The following is a 22,872-nucleotide window of genomic DNA, read 5'->3' on the forward strand; positions in this document are numbered from 1 at the left end:
GATTGAAATTGAGGCTGTAAGTAGGAAAGGATAACAGAAATAGAATATTGAAGACTTAATCAAGCGAGTTCTTAGTTTCGTTCGATGATAACATTGGTGGTAGAAAAATGGATTTGGAACTCAGATTGTCAAGCTAGATTTTAAATCAGTCTTTTAGCGCTTCTGCTAAAAATTTGTTACTTTCGAGGAATTTCCATTTCTTAATTTTATCTTATTTACCCAACAGCTGTAGAAGGGTGGGTTATGATTTTCGAGCACGTCTGTACTTTGGCCCGCCCTACACCTGAAATGGCTGGACGGATTATGCCAGTTGAGGTATCATTCAATTTTTATGTTCTGTACCCAAAGAGGTAAACCGGAACCATATTACTGAGGCCCCGTTGTCTATTCGTCTGTCACCTGGCATCTCAGGAACAGTGATAGTCAGACAGTTGCAATTTCTACACACGATGTTTTCTGACGATATAAAGGAGATGTCAAATTATTTTTGTGGACGGAACTGGTGAAGTGAAACACTTTATGTTTGACAGTCCTTTTAATATTAAAACTGATCTTCCGAACAAACATGAGGATTATTTACAAAATAGAAAAGTTGTTACACGTGTTATCTTGGCCCCCTGGTGTTCTGATCATGACTTGCCCTTAAATAACATGATAAATAAATAGCGTGATAATTAAAAAATATCAGTCACGCATTTTTTTAAATTGACAGGGACAAAATTCTGAAGAATAGGAGATGTGGAATGATAGGACTAAGCAAAATATGAACATAAAAGTGACTTCATGCATGAGTTCCATTTACTGTACCGATTTACGAAGAGAAATTACGTACTTTATTCGTTAACCTACCTGACGATCATTGAAGTGCATTACCGACATCCCGAATTAAAATAAAGAACTATACGGAAAAAAGAGGGTTAGCAGTTTATGCAAGTATAATATTCCTAGCCTTTCTAGATATTGAGAGGTTGTTGTCTTTCGAACGATCTGTAAAAAGGAGTTTCATAAATTATATAAAAAAATATTGGAATTGTTAAACACTAACCAAGCTTCAACTTTTCAGCTTATTTAGCCCGTCACTTGTCTGGTTTATTTCATGAGGTTGGTGATGAAGTTACGCTGACCGCACGAAGACTGCCGATACCGACAGCCAAAAGTATTTTCCAGACAGTGTATGACGGATAGGAATGAATATTTGGAAGAACCATGTGTACGGTCTCTATAATGGCGGATATAGTAAACTGATAAACTCCGCAAGACATTGAAAAAACCCAGATACCTATCAGTAGAAATTGTTCTATTGATGTCTGTGTGTTTTTGATATAATTATCGAAATTCAATAGATACATATGTCAAAAACCGTCTAGCGTACCGTCTTATTCAATGATAGCTTTAGTCTTATAGATCTATATCTTTCATATTCCATATGCAGATATTTTTGCAATTTTATCATTTTGTGGGTTTTTTATCCCGAATACTTTTGGCCCATGTAATGTTGCAAATTTAAGAAAAACATGATTTCATTTTTTGAAATGCAATGAACTTTTGTTGCTAGTTGTTACAGATGAACCAAGGTAATAACTATGTTGTTCATTAATTTATTGTTATGCACAGGTATAGATGAGATCAATGTGACCTACATGCGACTTTGGGTTGACTGTGAATACGAATGTTTTGATCTTGAAGTAGCATTGCCAACATCACTGAGTTAAACATATAGGTAAAAGTAAAAGTTAAAAGTATACCTATCGTAAATAATTATACAAAATCAGTATTACAGCATTTCACGTTTGAACTTTAGTAATTTTAATACATCAATAAAAATAAAAATAATTTAAGTTCCAATGTTTCAAGAATAAAAAAAGTATGAATAGTTTATGTTTCTTTTATTTTACTTGTGATTTAGTCGCGCTAGGCCTATAATAGACTGGAAAGAGAATAAAATGACTATTTTCTTGAAAATGATTAATTTTCGAAAAAATATATTATTGCTCTGCCAAAAGTCTTAAGATAAATAGCGTGATGTTTTTTTTTGTGTAAATTGATGACCGAACTACCCACTACCAAATCGGTTGAAAATACACCTCATAATTATACTACACAATGTTACAGGTGGGACCAAAAATTAAAAACTTTACTGCTCATGCCCCCCGCATAGTAGCGTTATGGTTTTTATATATATGTTGAATCAAGCGTTCGACAATGTTCATGCCAAATTTGAATGAAATCTATTCAGTAGTTTATGAGATAATATAATATTTGTTGGTAGATATAAAAGGCTCCTGCTCACCCCCTGTAAAGAAAAGCGAGATAATAAGTAAAAAGTATGTTGACCAGACCTCTTGTTGATATTCTCTGAAAATTTGATTCAAATCTATCCAGTACTTTCCGAGATCTTTCCGGACATACATACAGACAAACAGACAAACAGACAAACAGACAAAAAATCTAAAAATCATATTTTCGGCTTCGGAATCATTCGTAGACCACCCAGCAATTATTCTTTAAAAAAAATATTCAATGTACAGTTTTCACTTTTCTACAATTTTATTATATGTATAGATTAGTACGAGTGGTCTTTGCGGTTGAAATAATGCATAAACAACTTATTAAATTACACACGACAATAATTTTTCCTAAAGAAACCTGAAATTCTCACAAAACTGGCTGATAAAAATATGTTTTACTATAATTATCTAACGTAACTTCACTATTTTATGAAATTACCATTTGTCATTAGTGTCTTAAAATAATCAACAAATAGAAAAACTTCCAAAAACTTAAACCTTTTTTGCCTTTGGAATGAACCTGCACCTCATGCATACAAATCCAAACATAGCACCACAAGGCCACCACAACATGCTAATGTAAACAACAATGTAACATCATCGATACCTAACATTAGTTACTAACTTTAATTACAAGAGCAAAGTGCCTACCAATCACCTCTTAAAGCAATATCATTTCAGCTGTGGAAAAGAGAGGGCGCTCTACATAGCATAATGCTCTGTCTCGCTTCCACACTTTCAATAATATTCAAGTTGTAGCGATAGGCCTTCAGACTTAGGTAAGGTGAACTTTAGCGCTCAAATTGATGTAAAGTGGCTTGAAGTTTGTAACTTAATGAAGATTTTCTTAGACTTGGATTGGAAGCTAGGATACCTGGTTTATTAGTTACACAAGTAAAATGTTTACAATGTTTAGTTGTTCGTAGCAGCTATAGACGCCAGTTCCATTTTTTTATTCACCTAAGTCCACCATCTTCCCTTTTTTTTTTTGGTTAGGCGTGGGAATCCTCATGGACACCCACCTCCTCGGGGAGGAAATGGGTAGTGTCAGACTCTTACTGACTAAACCTGAACTGCCGTACAGCGTCTCCGTATTTAGCATCATCTTCCCTACCTTTTGTTTTTTTGCCTATTTGAGTATTAGGCAATCATCAAAATTGTCCAAAACTTTTACATAAACTTCTTACTTCAAATATTGATCTCTCATCTTACTTTGAGTTCATTTCTTATCCAACCATTCTTGTCACTCCAAACGCCCACCACAACCACTTCAATTAAAATCATTGCTATTGTCGGAGAGAGAGAGACCAGTCTACGTCGTGTTATGTGCTGTTTCGCTCCAACACATCCAACAGACATACTCTAAAACTTGGTAGATCCCCAGATATCTATCAAAGCATTTTCGAGTTTAAAACTTTGTCTCTCTAATCTTCTTTCAACAATATTCTTGATGGATTGCAACAATAAACAAACAAAAATAATTACAATAATGAAAGCTTGTCTTAAATTTAAGCTAACCTCATTATTCTTTCAGATATATAATCCGCTGGTTTAAATTAAATAACTTAGGTTAATGCCCTCTCGCTAAGTTAAACCGCCGAAATATTTGTCAATTTATCTTAAACCGCTATTAGTTTAACGAGTCAACTAATCGGGGATTAATTAAAATTAGACTAAGGTTTGTATTCCAGTTTTAATGAAGCTAGATTTTGTAGTATTCGCTTGGTAATTTTGGGTGAGTTGTCATCAGTTATTTTCTATTTATGTAGCTTAAGTGTTTATTTTGGAGTTGAGTTAATAAAATAGTATGGTATAGCCAATTCAACTTATTTTTGCGCGGAGTATGTGCCGGTAAACCCTGTAACCTCTACATTGTGGTCTATAAAATAAAATAAATAAAATAAAAAACTGTATAATGTTGTAAATACCAAAGCATAGTAATAAACTAACAAGTTTAACTCGTTCAAAGTGCATCAAATGGAAAATACCGCAACCCTCTTTTAGAGTGCACGAACAATTTGAAAACAAAAGTTTTAAAATGTTAAACTTTGATTATAATAAAATTACAGTTAAAATTAACATTTTCAACTTTTACAAAATGTTACTCATTTTTATGTGGAAGGGTAAGAGTGGCTTCTCGATTGGGTTCCGTATTAAAAGTAAATGAAAGGTTATTTTACTGAGGTTCCGCTGTTTTTCCGTCTGTGACCAGAACGTTTTAGAACATGGTCAGACAAACTAGACAGTTTCATTTTTTACCGATGATAAATTGATCTTACTCTTGTTACAAAACATAAAAAAACGATTTAAGCAACAGTTAGTAAGGACATAAATGTGCTGGAAGGTATATTTGTTTCACTTGATAGGATCAAACGACAGTTATATCACGTATAATTAAAAAATAATCAACAAAAGGGTTACTAAAGTTCGAAGTTCTAAAATAAAAATGCAGGCAAATTGAACATCTCTTCTTGTAGTCAATTGAAAATTAAAGACAACCTCCAAAACAAAATAATTTGCCAAATCATACAATAAAACTGACGTTCACGAGGTGAGGTGTTTTAAAACAATTTCCGAACAAAATAATTTAAGCTTCGTGTCTTGGGGGTTAGCATATACATTTATTGAATTTACAAATGACTGTCTGGCAGGCAATGATATCGAGATTAGACAAAAAAATACATGCAACTTTTCCATATTTTATCACCGTTTAAACCTTGACTTGACTACGAATATTTCAAGAGTAAAATAAGCCAAATTGGTTCAGCCGTCCTCGAGATTTAGCTAGGCGCTAAAGAACAGCATTTCATTTTTATACATAAAAAGCAGAAGACTATATTTGCAACCTAAACAACAACAGTGTTATTAAAAAGGTGGCGAGAGTAGCCTTCTAAAATGAATTCAGAAAGTAGAGAAGGCTTCAGCTACGGGGGGGTTCAGGGCCCCGATTCTGCTATTTTACAATGGCGGATGAATGAATGCCAATTGAATTAAATTTAAAAAATATTCCTATTCTCTTAAGCATTTTGTCAATACAATAATTGGAAATTAATTGTATTGATCTTGAGTGTACCATTCCGTACTGAATTTCCAATTATTGTGTAGAAAAATGCTTAAGAGAATACGAAAATTGTCATTTAAAGTCAAATTACATTCATTCATGTACCTAATTATAAACTTAGTTATTAAATAATATTTGTACGCCTTCACGGCAAGACATAGCGCACATAATACCTGTATGTAAATATCCTATGTTTTACAAATAAAATTATTCTAATTCTGATTCATCTGCCGTTGTAAATAGCAGAATTGGGGCCCAGTACTGGATCATGATTGAGTTGATTGATTGCATCTTAACTTATCCAAAAGTTACTTTTATGACATAGATCAGGCAACATATGTTTCATTATACTGCTGAGAAACAGCTTGGTTTTGGACTCAAGTGGGAATAAGTCATCAATCAAATACTCTCATCAGTCAGTGGGAAATAAATCTCGGAACTGTTGCTTAAGTTATTAAGTAATTCTGATACTTTTGTATAATTGACTAGCTGTTGCCCGCGACTTCGTCCCCGTGGGTAGAAGATATAAGTTATGATTTATACCTGCCCTGTTTTTTCACATTTTCTATTGTATCTTCGCGCCTATTAGTCGCAGCGTAATGGTTTGTAGCCTAAAGCCTTCCTCGATGAGTAGTCTATTCAACAAAAAAAGAATTTTTCAATTTGGACCAGTAGTTCCTGAGATTAGCGCGTTCAAACAGTCAAACAAACTCTTCAGCTTTATATATTAGTATAGATTAATATAAAAGTATAGATTAAGATAAACAAAAGTAGAAAAATAGATCTTGATTGCGTGCTATTAGGGAGGCCTATGTTCAGCAGTAGATAAATATGTGCTAGTGTAGATAATGATGATGATGGTGAAACAAAGGTAAAGGTTACCAAGCCAATCTTTACATCTTAAATACTATAGGTATGACCCTGAACCAAAGATAAATTGTGATTTATTAAAAACAATCTATCTGAGTATAATTTTTGTCATCAATACTGTCCTGTGTCTGGGTGTTTTTGTGCATGAGACATGTGAATGTGACACTAGGATTGAATTCCATAATCCGGGAGTCGTTTTAAAAAAAAGACATGCCGAGAGCTAATCTTTCAAGAAACATGACAGATCCACACTATTACAAAGTACAGCATAAGTAGGTATATGTAGACACTATCCCAAATCGGCCCACCTTCATTAACTACAAAGGAAATTTAACATAAAGAGATCGTCTAAAGCTTGGCGACAAGCCAAAAGAGCATGGATTTGGACTCTCATCAGCAACGCTATCCAATTACGTCTATTGCTCTATTTGTCATTTTATCACTGACATAAGCGTCTTTGTCTTCAAGAGACAGACTTGACAGTTTTAACTTTTGTAAATTTGACGGTAATGTATGTCTTTTTGACGAGTCCCAGTTGTTTTTTTTTATATTCCACAAGTTTCACATAGTGCCATCTAGTCTCAAAATAAGCAAAACTTTTATTTTCTGAGTACTCGAAAACTGATCAACCTACTTATATAAAAGCATAATATAGATAAACATTTTAAATGGGTGAGAATCGAACCCACGACCTGCGGTACAGCAGTCAGGGTCACTAACTACTCAAACTACACACACAAGCTTGATTGAAATTTGTTAATTAGTTTAAGTGTCCAAAGTGGCAGATAATTTCAATATATTAAGATGAACCGTTAAAAACGATACCACATACATCTAATAGCTTAAACTTCTTAAAAAAATTGCTGCTCCATACATGTCTAGACAGAATTCGAACTCCTCAAACTTAATACTCAATACTCAATTATTTATTGCGTTCCATAATGTACATTAAGGTCTTAAAATCTAAATCACAGCAAATATCTTAGGAGAGAGGAAGCAGTAACAAATAGCCTTATATACATACATGGTACATATGCCTATCTAAAATTTTATTTTATCTTTTTATGTATTACATTAATAAATGCACATTATAATTTTATATATCATATGTAAGAAATATAATTATATGTAAGAAATATAATGCTTAAAAAAAGAGCAAAGAGGAGTCCAGATAATAAATAAAAAAGTCAAAGAAATAAACTAAAATTCCGTCCTTTATTCCAATTTCATGACTTTCGAACTGTCTCTTCAATATGTCATTGCTTTTCAGTAGTCACTACTCATTCTGGAGTATCTTTCTACTTCTACCGGTACAATGCATAACCCTTGTCACTTGTCTGTCGCCTATCCATCCGTCACTTTGTATTTGCTTAGTGTTGGTCATTGAATTAGGTGGTACTGGAATCGACATCGGAGATAACAGAGAAAAGAGACGCACTGTGCACCGTGCTGATGCGCTGTCCCGCTTCAAGAACACCAATAATATTACTTTAAGTGACATTAGTAGCGTTAGCTATTTACAATTGCCGATGAATGAAAAGACATTGGCTTAAAATGACACTATCTATTCGTTCCTATTCGTCCTTCTTATTAATTTAAAATGTTGTCGACAAAGATCGTTCACAAACCCTTCAATTTTTATTTCTTTATTGTTCTACTGCAGTGCAAGTGGATGCCCTTCAATTCTTCCACTTTGACCTATCTATAGTTGTATCACGCCCTTTTATTCGGGGTCGCCTTATTTTGGATGGAACCTACTGAACAAAGACTTTGGCTCAGAAATTATCGGGCAAGCAACCAACGTGTCCGCCGTGTGCCAAAACCTATTAGTAAGGAAGTACCTTCTAAACCAACGTCACCTATCACAATACATAAATGGTCGTTTCTAGTCAAATCGTAGTTCTATGCAAGTACCTATGACTTAAAAATAGAAGTGACTTGCAAATTACATGCTATACGTAGTTTGGCGTATAAGTTTATTCCGTTAGTTTACTCATACATAATATAACTTAGTGGAATGATGGAGCGGTATTATCGAGGTTTATGTTACTTTAATTAAGTTTTTGGAAATGAGTAATGATTCGGCATATTATCCATACTAATATATTAAGCTGAAAAGTTTGTTTTTTTGTTTGAACGCGCTTATCTGAGGAACTACTGTTTCAAAATGAAAAATATTTTTTGTGTTGAATAGACCATTCATCGAGGAAGGTTATAGGCTATATACCATCACGCTGCGACTAATAGGAGCGAAGATACAAAGGTAAATGTGAAAAAATATGGCAGGTATAAAACATAAGTCATATCTTCTAACCACGCGGATGAAGTCGCGGGCAACAGCTAGTTAATTATATTTCAAGTAAGTATTTCAGTCTTTTTGGCGTTGAAGCATGGAAAATGTTATTGCAGTTTGTGGTGTCTTTGTTTTTAATTTAATTGACTTTGTCTAACACAAATCGTGCTTAAGCAACTGTTAATCCCGTAATGAATTTGATAGGTTACCGAATAACGTACAATTTTGTGTTTGAAAGTCTAATTGTACTCTTAACAAGGATTATTCTAAGTAACTAAGTAAAACAAATCAATTTACGCCTAACATGTGAAAAAAAGGGGAAAAATGCAAATTATTTTAAGCCGTTCTTATCAGTACATGTATTTAATTAAATAAAAACGCAAACTTGTTCATGCCTCTGCATAATTCAGGAACCCGCATGTCGGTTTTGTAAATTTCATTATTCCTGATAAATTATTAATGAGGCATATTTTTTTTCTGTTTTTGTTTTGTTGATTTTTTACGTATGCACGTATATTTCATTTTGGCTAAGTCAGTATTTTAAATATCATATCTATGTATTTCGTAAAGCAAAAATATCATACACCATTTTCCATAAAAACACATTATACAGTCCCTGAGATACGGCTTGTTGACAGACGGACGTACACAAAAGAGCCTCGGTAGTAGGGTTCCATTTTAATGCTTTGTCAATAAACCCAATAAAAATCACATTGATACTTTGCCTACGATAGTATCTAACCTGTAACGGGAGCATACAAATCCATACATACCTAGAATGCAAAGCCACCAGGAAATTCCTTTTTCATTTTACGTATTGGCGTATAAAATGTTTTAATATATACTTCGTCTATTCAATAAAGACGCAGGAGTCTAGGATGTACTGTAAAATACTTTTTAATATAAAATGCAAATTATTTCAATGACATGCTAGGTGGGGCGAGACACACAGCCGGGGAGAATTGACAAACAAATCTTATATATAAAATAATTGTGTCACGGCGTACGTAATTGAAATCCTCCGAAACGGCTGGACCGATTCTGAAATTTTGTATGCATATTGGGTAGTTCGGAGGTTTGGACAACATCCATTTTACATACCCATTTTTTCCTAAAACTCGTTTTTATAAGAAAACAACGTTAGCTGGGATAGCTAGTTATTACATAGACAAAAAATATTGCGAGTTCGTATGAGTTAATATTGGTCAAGTATAGTAACGGACGGATAGACAACGGACCCTCAGTTATAAAGTTTCATTTTCACAACATGTCGCAGGTTCAATCCCCGCGTTAGACAAGCATTTGAGTGATCCAAGAAACCTTGTCTGGGTGTCTTTGAAGATGAGATTTCAATGTTTGCCTAGTTTTACAATTCTTAAAATCGTTTATGCGAGCGTCATTTAAAAAAAAAGTTCTTTTCAAGTACAGAATTTGAATAAAACAACAGATTAAAATTATGCTAATCTGTTTGTATTAACCAACTGCGGCTACTGACCATACAACCATATTAGTAGTCGTGTATTCATGCTAACATGACTCCAAATACAAGCTTATGGCAACAAACAAAGCTAATTAGTTACAGATAATGACTTGAACCGTCTAACTTCTGATAATGCATAATTGAAACTAATGTAATGCAATCGACCGTAATTATATAATAGGAAAATGTGCTCAGAATTCTAGAGATTAGGAGAGTAATTACTTATGATTAATTGAATGTAATTAAGGTACTGTTATTATAATTGCATGTGAAAACAAACATTTGTTATATTGTGTTACTGCTGGGGAAATGACTCTTAATTTTTATACTGATCGCCTCGGAAAAAGAAGAAAATACATAACAATGTGACATTTTTTAACTTGTGCGTTGTTCTAATTCAATTTGTTAATGATTACATGACACCAAAAAAATATTATAAATAATACTTTAAGTCACAAAAACCTGACCTTATTTTCTTCTGTTGGCGTATGGCCCTTTTGCATCCCTTACATGCGGCAGTTTACTTAATTGCATTGATCCATGTCAGCGCAATACCTCCAAATCTCCATCTTATTTTTCTATACTTATTAATAATTATCCACAAAGAAATTCATACTTTCTATCTATGATAACGGCAACTTCTTTAAAAGGACTCCATCTTTTCCATTAGAAATAAAAATCTTAAAAAATAATACTGTTCATTCTCCAAGTCCGTGTTTCATGATAGTTCAGGTGACTAGAATATTAACACCTTCGACGCAAAGGTTGCCGTTGACTTGAGCGTTTTCATATAATCCCCAACGCTACCTGAATAATATAGGTAATAATATCGATGCTTTTATTAGATTAAGGCGCATTCATATTTTTTTTATTGTTTTTATATTAACGATGACTTGCACTGTTTTATGTGTGTAGTGTTTAGTTAGGTTAGGTTTTTAACATCAATACCGTATGTCTACCTATTTCCTATAGTCTTTTTGAATTTCAATAGGCGTTGAGATTTTATTATCTACCATATCTATCTGTAAGCAATTTCTTTGTTTAATTTAATAAAACAAAATTTAAGGAGCTCGTGGCTAAATATTACAACTGCAAAAGTTGATCGATCACAGATTAAGTTATGCTCAACACGCTTGGTCCGTAGATTGGTGACCATATTTGTCATAACTAGGTACCTACTCCAGGTTTTGGAGAACATGTTAAATTTTTGGTCCCAGCTGTTATTCATACATCTTTGACAGTGGTTACGGGTAGACAGAAGCTAGAGAGTTTGACTACCAGTCTAAGGGGTATGGTGTTGCCCAGGTAACTGGGTTGAGGAAGTCAGATAGGCAATTGCTCCTTGTAAAGCACCGGTACTTAACTGTATCTGGTAAGACTGGAAGTAAACCCAAACATAGTTGTTAAAATGTTAAGACAATGATGATGAGTGATGAACTTTTATAATAACACACAAAATCAAAATGTATTCAAACAAACAACAAAAAAATAAAGTTTTCTACATTCCCTAAGATACTCAAAACAGAATACTGAAACTACTAATAAACTCTTCACACCTAAATAACAGCAAGTCATTTCAAAAGGCTCTACCTCTATCTCCAAGTACAAAATCCAGGTGTTACATTTATACACTCGTTTCAACGATTTCGTATAAGCTATCTCCAGACATCCATTGAACTCAGTTAGCTATGCAAATCTCCCGCCAATACTACCTCTCGATCACCGCTCGACACCTGATTTATATTAAAGCGATCTGTATTTGAAAGCGTTCCTTTATCGGCGGTTTGAGAAATAAATAATAGAGGAGAGCATTTTTGTTCATTTTGTAAGTGTGAGAAGGAAATTATGTGTAAAGTGTGCGGCAGTGTTGGATGCGCAGTTCTGCATAGATAGAGTTTGAAATGAAACGACTTTTACGGATTTTATCGCGGTTTAATTTTTGGTTTTAGTTCCCGACGTTTCGACACCTTTGCAGGTATCATGGTCACGGGCAGACTGAGATGGTGTTCGTCTTGACAGAAGATGTTGCTCGTTCTACCTTCATATTTTTAATTAATTATTTATGGTCCGACCTACGCAGTATGAGCTCACTGTGTCGTGATGTCTTGCAGCGCTGCTCTTGGGTTTAGCTTTGAGTTTTTGTATTATTGGGTCCCAAGTAGGTGATATCTTCCAGCCATCTTCTCTATTGAAATTAGGGTGTTTTTTAATCTCAATAGCCTCGCGAAACATCCTTGGTAGGAATTTGGATTCTTTAGCGAGGATCTGTGGTTGATCAAATCTAATATAATGGCTGGAGCCTTCAGCATGTTCGGCGACTGCAGACTTCGTTGAGCGGCGGTGTTTGACGTCAGCTATGTGTTCTTTTACGCGGGTCCCTATGCTTCGTTTAGTTTGACCGATATAAGAGAGGCCGCAGTCACAATCTAGTTTGTATACTCCTGCATCTTGTAGAGGTATGTGACACTTGACAGGTGGTAGGGACTGGCTAATCTTCTTGGGCGGCTTGAAGTATGTTTTAATTGAAGCTCGCTTCAGGATGTAACCAATCTTGTCAGTGACTCCTCGGACGTATGGTAGTACAGCAGGCAAACGATCAACTGTGGCTGGCTTCACTCGGTTTCTGTGACGGGGCCGTGGAACTTGGAGCTTGTTGTCTCGCAGTACTTGCTTGACGTGTTGAAGCTCAGCGGCAAGGTGTCTGTCATCACAGAGTCCGTGTGCTCTCTGAAACAAAGATTTTCCCACGGTAGCTAACTGTTTCGGGTGGTGGTGAGATTCACCGTTTAAGTACCTATCTGTATGGGTCTTTTTGCGATACACGGTGTGACTTATGGTCTGATCAGGATTCCGTTTAACTAATATGTCTAGGAAGGCAAGAGATTTGTTATCCTCCAACTCCATAGTGAATTGAATTTTGTTATTTATGGAGTTGAGATGTTTTAAAAATGCATTTACTTGGTTAGATGGTAAAATTGTGAAAGTGTCATCTACGTACCGTTTATAAAACCTGGGAGTGAAAGGAGCTGTTTTTAAGGCTGTCTCCTCGAAGTCTTCCATGAATATATCAGCGACTACAGGGGATACAGGCGAGCCCATCGCTACACCATCTACTTGTACATAGAAATGATTGTTCCACAGCAGGTAGCCAGATGTGAGGCAGTGTTCTAAGAGTTCTGCATATGCTAGAGGTAAGTTGTTCTCTGCTAGCTTCTTGGAGACAATTTCAATGCAATCCTTAACTGGTAGGCATGTAAACAGGGACTGTACATCGAAACTAACCATTACTTCATTGTCATGAAGATGTAGATTTTTAATCTCATTGACAAAGTGGTATGAATCCTTCACTTCATGCTGTGGAACAATCATTTCTATGTACAAGTAGATGGTGTAGCGATGGGCTCGCCTGTATCCCCTGTAGTCGCTGATATATTCATGGAAGACTTCGAGGAGACAGCCTTAAAAACAGCTCCTTTCACTCCCAGGTTTTATAAACGGTACGTAGATGACACTTTCACAATTTTACCATCTAACCAAGTAAATGCATTTTTAAAACATCTCAACTCCATAAATAACAAAATTCAATTCACTATGGAGTTGGAGGATAACAAATCTCTTGCCTTCCTAGACATATTAGTTAAACGGAATCCTGATCAGACCATAAGTCACACCGTGTATCGCAAAAAGACCCATACAGATAGGTACTTAAACGGTGAATCTCACCACCACCCGAAACAGTTAGCTACCGTGGGAAAATCTTTGTTTCAGAGAGCACACGGACTCTGTGATGACAGACACCTTGCCGCTGAGCTTCAACACGTCAAGCAAGTACTGCGAGACAACAAGCTCCAAGTTCCACGGCCCCGTCACAGAAACCGAGTGAAGCCAGCCACATTTGATCGTTTGCCTGCTGTACTACCATACGTCCGAGGAGTCACTGACAAGATTGGTTACATCCTGAAGCGAGCTTCAATTAAAACATACTTCAAGCCGCCCAAGAAGATTAGCCAGTCCCTACCATCTGTCAAGTGTCACATACCTCTACAAGATGCAGGAGTATACAAACTAGATTGTGACTGCGGCCTCTCTTATATCGGTCAAACTAAACGAAGCATAGGGACCCGCGTAAAAGAACACATAGCTGACGTCAAACACCGCCGCTCAACGAAGTCTGCAGTCGCCGAACATGCTGAAGGCTCCAGCCATTATATTAGATTTGATCAACCACAGATCCTCGCTAAAGAATCCAAATTCCTACCAAGGATGTTTCGCGAGGCTATTGAGATTAAAAAACACCCTAATTTCAATAGAGAAGATGGCTGGAAGATATCACCTACTTGGGACCCAATAATACAAAAACTCAAAGCTAAACCCAAGAGCAGCGCTGCAAGACATCACGACACAGTGAGCTCATACTGCGTAGGTCGGACCATAAATAATTAATTAAAAATATGAAGGTAGAACGAGCAACATCTTCTGTCAAGACGAACACCATCTCAGTCTGCCCGTGACCATGATACCTGCAAAGGTGTCGAAACGTCGGGAACTAAAACCAAAAATTAAACCGCGATAAAATCCGTAAAAGTCGTTTCATTTCAATGTCTAACATTCGCGTAAACCTAAGAAACCACTAGATAGAGTTTTTGAAAATGGTGAAGATGAGTGCGTAATCAGGGTACTGCCAAGCATTTTTTTTTCTCCACAGTCTTAAGTATTCGAAAGCGCTGAAGGTTGGAAAAATCATTATACTGCCGACGGCGTTCAAAACGTGCTACGTATTAGCCTTATTTGGTTTAATGATTTTGGTATCTGAATTTTAACCGTTGATGATTTAGCAGAACTTACTACCATTAAATCAATTCAAAATCAACAAAATCCAACTACTATTATAAAGGCATAAGTTTTGATATTAGTTACTCTATCACACAAAAACCATTAAACGGATTTAGACAAAACTATACACACATTTAGTTTAAACCTGGATAAACACAGGATAGTTTTCAGCCCGATTTTATGTTCCTGTGCGATCGACCTTAAAATAGAGCAATTTTTTTTATGTGCAACAATCGTAAGTACGATATAATTAAAACAAATAAATGTAATTCCAATTCCACCTTCGTTTTTATGTTATATCTACAACACATATCTATTCTATGTTCTATTGCCCAAAATGACTTGTGGAAAATGTCTTAGGTATTAGGACGGCTATTACACATTGACCTTTTTAACTTATGTATGTGACTAAGACTTGACATGTATACATTTATTTCTTTGTATTGCAATTAAAACGCTGTTTGTGATACAATGTTTTGGTATTTTCGTTCTAGACTATAACTTTTTTCACACTGGAATCTACAAAATATTATGCAGTTTATTTCATTTACACCTGTTGTAACAATATTCCAAAGAAATAGATCAATATTTTCACTCTTGTATATGATAGCCCGTAAAAACAAGCTTAAATTTAATATTAGTCTCTTCGCACCTAAATCCATCTATATTAATACAGGCATGATTCCAAAAATTTTCAGATAAACCAAGCATCATCATAATCAGCTCATATTCGTCCACTGGATATAGGCCTTCTCAATTGCACGCCATCGAGATCTATCTTCGGCTGCTCGCATCCAGCTCCTAACAACCATCTTGTGCAGACCATCACTCCGTGCCTGTGGACGTCCTTTAGACATTACCAAAACCACCTTAAAAAAATGCAAGTGTGTGACAGAGACGTCGCTCTACACCGTGCAATGTTTTGTCTCGCTTTCTTTACAACAGTCTTACTTTAAAAGCGGGGAGGCGTGCAGCTTACTTCGTGCATATTAACACACGAGCTTCCATTCACACCTCTTTTGTATTCGTAGTCTTGTATCCGATGTTTAAAGACCCATTCTCACTGAAAAAACTGTAAAAGATTATTATAATTAATATAAATTAGTATAAAAATCAGCAGACCTGAAGTAAAGGTCTATACCAGTAACAGATCTGACGTGTTTTGATTTCTGTAGAATTAGAAATTGACTGAGCGATCCAAAAATAGACATGTTTAATTAGTTATTAATATTCATATTAAAATTGTTTTGTTTAAATCATTAATTTCTATTGTGTTTCTTCAGTCTGAATAATCGACTGCATTCATAGCCGCGTGGTAAAGGTCCTTAAACATAATGGGCGTGCAGCGTAGGACAAGCGCTTGTGTGGTCCATGAATACTTGTATGAATTTTGTTGTCTATGTGCATATGACATAGATGTTTGTGAAAACACCCGCAAAAAAATTAGATTCCTAATGATTTACTTTTCATTTAAGAAAAAAGAATGGTCGCATGGCCATGTAGTATTTAGAAAGGTTTAAATTTTTGAAATAAAAATAAATTGCTGGTTATATTTTTCACGGTTATTGTTTGCAGTTCGTGAGTAAAGCCTTTAAGGTTCCGCATACACAGCGCTGACGTATCTGTGTCACGGTCAAGATTTTAACTTTGACTTTTTTATAAGCCTACAGCTGTGCAGACGACATACATCGCCAGCTTATTATAGCACAAGGACGTAGCATTATTAATAGAATACGCGATGTGTTAAAGTTTAATTTTAAATAAATTATTACGTAGAATGAAGCCTTATTTTTAGATCATGCCGCTGGTCGACTAATATATATAATTTAATTACTTAATTGACTTGAAACGAAATAGTTCTTTGTAATTTCAGTCTTCTTATTCCATTTCGTAACCATTTCAGCCAACTTGCATTAGCCACATAATGAGTTTAACTTATGAAATTGGTTTAACTGGAAACTATAGCACCCAAGGGAACAAATTCTGACCCCAAAACAAGACAAGTTCCCGTTCCATTTCGAGTTTAATTCCCACTTTTTTCATAGAAATTTTCTACTAAAGTGACGTACCGCACGTTTACCTTTTGTCCAATTTTCTTCTGATTTTTCCAAATCGAAACTGGCTATAGGTGCGAAAATTGCCCTCATTACCCATTTCGATCCCAATATCTGCAAGCTGGTACATATAAAATTCTTTTTACCCTCCACAAGACCGTCATAAAAAACACCCAAATATTTTACAAGCGAATTTAACCGCAAAATATGATTGTGCTAACTAACTAATTCCTATAGAATATTTAAAAACCACCTTTGTTTCCAGAACTGCGGAGTAATCCGACCGCAGAAAACTCGGGTCATCAATCCCCACAACCCATGTTTTAAAACCAAAATACCCTCAAACGAATCCCCTTTTTACATTGTCAATTTACATAAACCCTTTTCACACTTCGCATACAAGAATCAAGCAATACACTAAACACACACACATAAAAAGAAAAATTCTTAACGTTAAAACGGCAACAATGATTTTAGTTCAAGCCTTCACCAAACAGTCTACTCTTATTTGAGATACCGTATTTAGCGACAAGGACGGCAACACAAAAACAATGACGCGCGAGCGGGACGCCCGATATAAGATGCCGTAGCTTCGTAGCTACGGGCTAAAAGCTACGGCAGTCCGATCGTAGACTCCTATCGTAGCGCGCCTACGTGGTCGAGCAACTTTCGTAATTTTCATAGTATCTAAAAAGGAATTATGTTTGTGTGCGTAGCAAGCGTACAGGTTTTCATTGTGTGTCATATTGTTATGTAAAAAAGTGGATAAGTTTTTGTCCGATAGTTCAACGTACAATATAATTGTGAAAGCGAATGGTAGCGGCTTGTACGGATTGGACGATGGTATGAAAATACTTTATTTAAAAGTTTCTTTTGTTTTTTATTTTCTTGATTCCGGTGTGATAATTCGATATATTTTTCTTTTTTCCTTTAATAACTGACTTTCAGGTGATAAAAGAGGTTATTTACGTATTTCAATATTGTCTAGATTATATTTTGTGTTCCAGCTTTGGCCCCATTCTTTCGCAGCATACTAACTTTATTTCGCGTTTGTTGGTACATTATTATAACCTGAAAGTTCGATTATCATAATTAAAAATACTCTATACAATATTACTTAATTATAAGCTTACATCTTTAAACAAGTTGTAGTTATTCTGCAAACATTTTATAAGAACAACGTATATTACAAATACACCTATTATCAGACTAAAATATATTTAATAAAACCGTTATAAGTCATTATTTATTGTCACGTTCCATAAAAACATTCCTGGCGTTTTCCATTTAATTGTTTACGGCCGCATAATCGTCGCGAAGAAAATTTAATTATAATTTCCCATTTATAAAATGGGATGAGAAGAAAAAATCAATTATTATATTCAATTATTAATTAAATTGTAATTCTGTTTTCCATTAAATTGAATTATTAATTACGTACACATGTTACTTATTACTTGCTTTTGAATGTAAAGCGTAATTTACTCTTCATATATTGAAATTTAGCTTCTATTTATAGAACCACGGCGTTATAGTCATTTAATGGGATATTATAAATTTAAATATCGACAATTCATTTTATTAAATTCATTGTCCTTATATAGGTTACATATGACTGTCTCGTACATATTTAACAAATATGTGTATTAAGAGGACAGTGCAAAGAAATTACGCGTGTATAAGGTTTTATAAATATACCAAAGGAAAACACTTAACTCGCTTTTAATATTTGTTTCAAAAACAGCTCCAAAAAAATTATTCAAATATTACCAGATTAAATACAACTATAGCCAGTAGCAAGCGAGAAAAATATTACATAACATGATAAATAAAAAAGGCGATGGAATACAATAAATTCATTCAACATTTGTATGATTTAAGAGCTTTTGTGAAAAAGCTCAAAAAATCAGAGGAGCTCGTGGCTAAGCTATAACCACATAAGTAATTCGATCACAGGTTAAGCTATGCTTGACGCGGTTGGTCCGTAGATGGGTGACCATCTTTGTCATAACGAGTTCCTCCGTGTTTCGGAAGGCACGTAAAATTGTGGGTCCCGGCTGTTATTCCTACATCTTTGACAGTCGTTACAGGTAGTCAGAAGCTTGAAAAAGTCTGACAGCCGGTCTAACCAAGGGGTATCGTGTTGCCCAGGTAACTGGGTTGAGGAGGTTAGATAGGCAGTCGCTCCTTGTAAAACACTGGTACTTAGCTGAAACCGGTTGGACTGGTAGCCGACCCCAACATACTTGGGAAAAGGCTAGGCCAATGATGAAGAGCTTTTGTGAAAATAGGATCTTACTTATATTATAGTTTCTTTATGGCGTTTCTTTTGTGTCGAAAAACCTATGACTGATAGAAGATAGATCGATGGCATGCAATTGGGGAAGCCTGTCTCTAACAGTGGACGAATATGAGCCGATGATGATGATGATGGACCTATGTTAAGGTGTTAAATAACGTGTTACTTTACCTGCTACCAAACGGTATTAATAGCCGACTATACCATAACACATCGAGAATATTCGACTAGTATTCGAATATTCGAATATAGTTGATGAGTATACTTATTACTCGATTCAAATGTCACCCAATTTGACGCCTCTGCATTGACATAAGTGTAAAATAATGAATCGGACAAATGTCTGTCATTGACTGACAGCTTACGTATCATAATGTTGTTGTCAAAATTGTATATAAATTCGACTATTTTGCCTTGTCACTTCCGTAAAGTATGTAATCTTATAATAGGGATGATGACAATTTTTTTTTGCCGTGTCCGTCTTGTAGTTTTTTATATAATAATGGATACGTATTTTTTAATTTGTCCCGCAAACATAAATTGACCAAATTACAGTGAATTAAACTTACGCGTGACGTCACGATTGAGTATAAATTTTATCATATCGTTACGTCGCAAGCCCCCTCTCTTAAACTTTAAAGCACTTAATCTTTGTCAATTCTAGTTTTTCTGAAAAAGGAAAAAATACGTGTCTCATACTTTTCAATTATCTAAATGAGGGACTAATGAGATTTTTTCTTTTTATACCCAGTCATCATCCTTATTGTTTAAAAAACAAAATTTTCTGTTATTGTTCTAACTGTTCAAATTACACAATCGTTTCGTCAAAAGGATTTAAACCTATTTACAGAGCAAAAGCTGATTCCTGGTATTTAAGTAAAGTACAAATTTAAACAAAACACAATCAAGGACTTCCCTGTTTATTCATATAAATTAAGATTATCTTCAAATTAATTAAACTCTACAAATCCAATTTAGATTCCGAAGACCCCATTTGAAGATCAATTTGTATTTTTTTATTATTGTTTAACAGCCTCTTTGGCTGCAATTAATTGGAGTTTCACGGAAATGGGAACTGTTACAATCTATTGAATTAAGTTTTTTTGTTCGTTATTTTTTTAAGAGTTCGCCCTGTCGACTTAAAGTGTAGTCTCATTTAAATCTGATGAGATTATGGGGAAAAAAATCGAGAAGTTGAATTCTATCTTGGGAAATTAATTTTCATTCGAATTACAAAGGGCGTAAGGAGTCATCATTATTTTCCAATATGAACCTTAATCAACTATACCAACCATAGTTTGCACGTTTAGACAATAGGTTGAGGTAACCACGACAATGCCATTTTAAATAGCGTACTGGTAAGTGACGTCATACGCAATTATATTTCACCGCATCCTCTTCTTTTTTTGTTTACGACCATAAAAGAAAAAAAATACGTATCCAATATTTTTTCCAAATCTAACTGACGGACGAAACAATTTTATTCCTTCAGAAAATAAAACGAATCGTATTATAATTTACTACTAATCACATAAATGCTTATCCTACGTTAGGATCGAACACACGACACGTCGCTTACAGTTAGTTTACTGTGGTGACTGTGCCACTCGGCTATCCGTGCACGTGCAGTCGATATATAATCCAAGGGCACGAATTTTGCAATACAGGAATATAAAAAAGTGGGCATTAATTTAACTTTGAACAATGAAAGGATTATCTTAAATCGTATGGTATTTATTTTGGGCCTAGAAACCCACTACCGTTATTACAGGCAGAAGTATAAAACAAATACTTCGCTTATAGGAATGAAGGTTTTATTCAAAGTAATTGACGGAAAATTACAGAAGCCCATTCATTACAATAGGTGCTATCGCGACAATCTTATAGAGAGAGCTTAGACGGACGCGAACAGGAGGGAAGAATAACGAGGCAATTAATAAAAAGTTAAGCAATTAACTTTTAATCCAACGCCTTAGTAAATTCCTTTGTAAACAAATGAAAAACCATTTTCAATAAATAAAGGTGGTAATTGAAAAAGTAAAATACCTTACAGGCTGGTTTAATATTGTTATATTGAGTAATGAGACTTTTTTAAGGGTTCTGTATCAAAAGATAAAAATAGAACCCTGTTGCTGAGGCTCTGCTGTCTGACCGACGGCCCGATTTATCTGCAAGTGCGTTTTTGATATTTAAATGGAAATAAAATTGCAGAATAAAACTTACTACTGACGAAATATTCAATTTACTTAACTATTTGACACGTCATCAACCGTTATCCCCATATCCCTATCATCAAAAATCATTCGACATATCCACCGAATATCAACGCAATCGCAAATCGCACCAGCATCACACAATACGAGAGAAATATCAGCCAATCCCAGCGTATTTATGCCTAAAGCCATTCAAAATGGAGATATGCCAGTCGGAGCGGCGTATGAAAGGCCGGTGTATGTTGAAGTGTCGATGCATCGATTGCTATATGACAACTGTGTACACGGTGTAGTCTGCACATGCATTACATTTCAAGCTTTTGTGTAATAGCCACTTTTAGTCACTAAGTCACTAATTGAAGTCAGGTAATTGGTTTTATAGTGATAAACGATTGACTTCAATTAATGCTCATGGCTTCATTGGTTTTAGAATGAGTGGAAAATTATGCTTTTTTTTACGATGGCTGTAAACTTAAAAACTTAAAAAAATATAATTTTACATGAGTATTTTGTTTTTATTATACAAAATATATTTTTTTACAATAAATTAAACTGAACTAATTTTACATGCAACTTAGACATACGCACAACATGATATATGAAGTAATCATTACAGATTTTTTTGTTTTCTCATGAATATATCATTATTTTCTTGATGTAAGCCATCCGAGCCATCGTTAAATTTGTAAACAGCAATCTAACAAAAATAAATATACAAACAAACAAACAAGGTCTTAGTAAGCTTAATAATAGGGATACAATTATAACATTCGGGTTTTGAACTCTAAAAAGGCAGTCAGCAAACAAATTTAATTTAAACAAGAATAGCGATACTCCCTCAACAATTTATTTACCTGTTTCCTAAACTCTGTTTAATTTTGCTATGCCGCTCTCTGCTCTTGATAAATTAAGCGTTTACACTCTCTTCCAATAAACGCGTATATGTCTCTACTATTTCATGTTACGTTAGCTTCAGTCGCTTTAGAGTGACAAATTACGCCACCTGTCTAGGTAGACGTTGTGAAGTGTGTTAACTATTTGCCTTTCAGTTCATGCACTGTGCATATCTTTAGAGGAAAATGTATTTCAGTGCGACAGCCTTCGTATTTCTATGAGATAATAATGTTACTTACGTGTCAACTTGGGACAAAGATTATTTTCGTATAAGGACCTTAAATAAATTTAAAAATAGGTGAGAGCTGACACAATAGTCCCCTCTTAGTAATGTCTACTACTAATTAAATCATAATTATTAAAAAGAAGTTTTACATTTAAGTCATAATTAATCAATTGAAATAAAAATATTGATTTCCGGCACAAAATCAAATATAAATAATTAAAACATAAAACCATTACAGTTTGCTTATTATTTGTCATACTTGAAAAATAGCACCAATTATCATTATTGTCTCATCTTTTTCTACAATGCATTGGTCGGCTTCTAATCTTACCGGGTGCAGCTAAGTATCAGAGCAAACACT

The 22,872-nt window shown here is 34.8% G+C and overlaps 1 protein-coding gene across 1 annotated transcript in view; it reads left to right on the top strand.

Moving 5' to 3' along the window:
• The first annotated feature begins 13,174 nt into the window (after positions 1 to 13,174).
• LOC113495121 (octopamine receptor beta-3R-like) overlaps positions 13,175 to 22,872 on the top strand; it is a 69,922-nt gene continuing 60,224 nt past the window's right edge. Inside the window, exons 1-2 of the mRNA XM_026873718.1 lie at positions 13,175 to 13,183; positions 17,596 to 17,722. Of these exons, the coding sequence (XP_026729519.1) occupies positions 13,175 to 13,183; positions 17,596 to 17,722 (136 nt within the window). The remainder of the gene's footprint in view (positions 13,184 to 17,595; positions 17,723 to 22,872) is intronic.

The sequence above is a fragment of the Trichoplusia ni genome, chromosome 6, assembly GCF_003590095.1.
Source record: "Trichoplusia ni isolate ovarian cell line Hi5 chromosome 6, tn1, whole genome shotgun sequence".
Taxonomy (NCBI): domain Eukaryota; kingdom Metazoa; phylum Arthropoda; class Insecta; order Lepidoptera; family Noctuidae; genus Trichoplusia; species Trichoplusia ni.